General features: G+C 39.4%; 1 protein-coding gene across 1 annotated transcript in view; it reads left to right on the top strand.

Moving 5' to 3' along the window:
- Positions 1-1,825, top strand: part of nup133 (nucleoporin 133) — a gene marked incomplete in the record, with an annotated part of 43,074 nt that extends 41,249 nt beyond the window's left edge. Inside the window, 1 exon segment of the mRNA XM_037690623.1 lies at positions 1,639-1,825. Coding sequence (XP_037546551.1) covers positions 1,639-1,775 — 137 coding nt within the window.
- Between the last annotated feature and the right edge of the window lie 1,720 nt (positions 1,826-3,545).

Raw genomic sequence — 3,545 nt, 5'->3', positions numbered from 1 at the left:
GACTTCCCCCATCACATCACCCACTCACTAACACACTCACCAGGTGAGCAAACAGGTGATCTTACAATCACTACCGTCACCATGTGATCCAAAGCCACGCCCATCCACCACAGACATCATCCTACCCTGCTCTCCAGAGCTCAGAACTGGTGATGGTTTGGGGTGCCATGTCATCTGCTGATGTTGGTTCATTGTGTTTTCTGAGGTCCAAGGTCAAAGCAGCATCTACCAGGAAGTTTTAGAGACTTCCTGCTTCCTGCTGCTGAACAACTTTATGGAGATGCAGATTTCATTTTCCAGCAGGACTTGGCACCTGCACACGGTGCCAACGCTACCAATACCTGGTTTAAGGACCATGGTGTCCATGTTCTTATTTGACCAGCAAACAGGCCTGACCTTCACCCCATAGAACATCCATGGTGTTATTGTGAAGAGGAAGATGTGATGCACCAGACACAACAATTCAGAAGAGCTGAAGGCCACGATCAGAACAACCTGGACTCTCAGAACACCTGAGCAGTGACACAGACTGATCCACTCCATGACACGACGCATTGCTGCAGTAATCCAGATAAAGGAGCAACAACTAAGTATTGATGCTGAACATGCTCATACTTTTCATGTTCATACTTTTCAGTTGGCCAACATTTATAAAAATACTTTTTTATTGGTCTTAAGTAATATTTTAATTTTCTGAGATCCTGAAGTTGGGGTTTTCATTAGTTGTCAGTTATAATCATTCACATTAAAAGAAATAAACATTTAAAGTATGTCAGTCTGTGTGTAATGAATTAATATAATATACAAGTTTCACTTTTTGAATGGAATTACTGAAATAAATCAACTTTTTTCATGAAATTCTAATTTTATGAGCAGCACCTGTTTGCATACACTGCATTAAAGGCCTGTTCTTGAAAAATATGCCTCAGCTGATACCACACCAAGTTAGACATTATTATCTAAAACTGACCGAGTCAAAGCACCTTTGTGTCTGCTAAGGTCCATGAACTGTGGCAGCCATCTTGAATCTGCTTGACTCTAAAAGTAAACCAGTTAAAGATCAAGATGTTCATCTATTGATTACTTTTTCAGAGTTGAGGAGTTAAAATCTATTCAGTGGTTTATGAAATTATTATTATTAATGAGATATTTTGTTAACATACTTGAAAGTTTGTGAACTCTTTAAATTTTTTTTTTTGTATTTATGCATAAATATGAAGAATGGAGCGTGAGATTGACAGACGGATTGATGCAGCATCTGCAGTATTGTGGACTCTGTACCGGTCCGTTGTGGTGAACAGGGAGCTGAGCTGTAAGGCAAAGCTCTCTGTTTACTGGTCGGTCTACGTTGCTACCCTCGCCTGTGGTCATGAGCTCACACCAGATACTGGAAGCAAAGATTCACATACTTTTACCATCACAAATATGTAATATTGGATCATTTTCATCATTAAACAAGTATAATATTTTTGTCTCGTTTGTTTAACCGAGTTCTCTTTATCTACTTTTAGGACTTGAGTGAAAATCTGAAGATGTTTTTGGTCATATTGATGCAGAAATGTAGAAAACTATAAAGAGTTCACAAACTTTCAATGAAGCAGGTGTAAGGAAATAAACCTGCCCTCCCCCATCTTGCAGGTGTTCCTCTGCAGACGTACCTGCCTGATGTCAAAGAGCTGCTGGAGCTGGACGAGCTGAGCGCTCTGAAATCCAAACCTTACTTTGAGTTTGTTCTTCGAGCTAATTATGAGCATTACCTCCAGGCTCAGATGTGACGGCCGTGTCCTCAGCTCGGCCGCTGCTCTTCAGCTTCTACACATTTACTGTCCACAAAGTTTGTTTGTGCTCTGCTGTTTTCCTAAATAAATGTTTTGATATTTCTCTATTAAAGGTGTTTATTTGCATATTTATTTTTCTGTTAAAAAAAACCATTCAGTGTACATTACAGAGTAATTCCTTAAATAAGCGTCAGGTTTGAATTTGTGACTTTGAAGGTGTTGACAAGTTGCACCTACAGCAGAACGTGTGTAACTGAGAAAATACTCCCCGAGCCGGAAAGCCTCTAGAAACCAGCGGCTTGGTCAGGATTCCTTTCTGCTGGGAGATGATGGTGGAAGGATGTACGGGATTTCCTCTGACCTCTGTTAAAGCCACAGATGAAGGTCAGGTTCTCAGAAAGTCCCATCTGTGGAGAAGAAATGTTCTGCCTGATTCTTTAAACCTCCACTCATAAATGATAAACATCACAGATCACCAGCAGCCTCCTGTCTCAGAACTGCATGTTCAGGTGTATTACTCATGTACTGGTACATCAAAAATACGCACATGGTATAGTTTCAAAGTTGAAACAACGTTACGTTTTGTTAGAAATCGCAGAAGACAGAATTACACGTATTTTTGATGCTTTTCGATGAGACCGTTCAAAACTAAACACACGGTTGTCATTTTAAGTTCAACATTTTATTCCCCACAAGTTAATGCTGTTTATATTTTTAAATCGGTTTTATTAATATGTAAAGTGGGTGAAGAAATTATTTAACCCTCTGTTGCTTTTGTAAATTAAGACTAAATTACAATTAAAAGAACAGTAATATTTATGGTTTTGTTTTATAGAAGAGAGTATACCAATAAAAAAGTACATGGGTGGATGTGCATAAAGGAGTAGAAAGATACTTTATTGATTCTCTGATGGATATTAGTTTGTCACGGCAGCAGACGAGTTCAAAATTTAAAACATGAAACAAAAGCAAACACTAACTGATGAATACGGAGATGTTGCAACATAACAGTAAACTGTACACAACGTGTGTACATGTATGTATTTATATGTGTACATGTATGAGTTTACTTGTCAGTGAGAGATGAGCTGTTGTAAAGAAAGGACGGGAATGATTTGTTGTGGCAGCAGAGCTGAGTATTTGAAAATAAGCTTCTCTGCCTTTGTAGGGTGTCATGAGGGGGATGGGCTTGATTGTCCGTGATGAAGAGCAGTGGGCTCATTGCCCTGAACATGTCCAGCTTCTGTCTCAAGGTTTTCTAGTTTATCTAAAGAGTTTATTGATCCTGCTGAAGACCGGACCTCCCTAGGACGTGCAACCAACTCGTCCCCAAAATGTTGACGGCCCAGGTTGGTTTTATTTCTGAAGGTGACCATCTTGAAGCAGATGATTCCTGTGAGACTCCACACAGTTGTCCACATGTTCTCTGTCCACCTCTACAGGTGCATCTAAAACAATTAGAACATCTTAAAAAGTTTTTTTTTTCCATTCACATCAGAAAGAAACATTTTACAAAGATTCATTACACACACAGTGAAATATTTCAAGGTTTTGTTTCTAATAATTTGGATGATCGTGGATTACAAAATATGAAACATCAAATTCAGTGGCTCGGAACAGACACTGAAATTTGTGCCACATCATCTCACCGTCTGAGAGAACCGGAGAAAATGATCATGTATCAACACAGGGGACATGTATCAACACAGAGGACACCTGTCCTATGTGTTGACACCTGTCCTCTGTGTTGATACATGTCCCCTGTGG

Source organism: Nematolebias whitei, chromosome 16, assembly GCF_014905685.2.
Source record: "Nematolebias whitei isolate Nwh7 chromosome 16, NemWhi1, whole genome shotgun sequence".
Taxonomy (NCBI): Eukaryota; Metazoa; Chordata; class Actinopteri; order Cyprinodontiformes; family Rivulidae; genus Nematolebias; species Nematolebias whitei.
The sequence above is the reverse complement of the archived record's forward strand: the minus strand, read 5'-3'. Positions and strand labels throughout refer to the sequence as shown.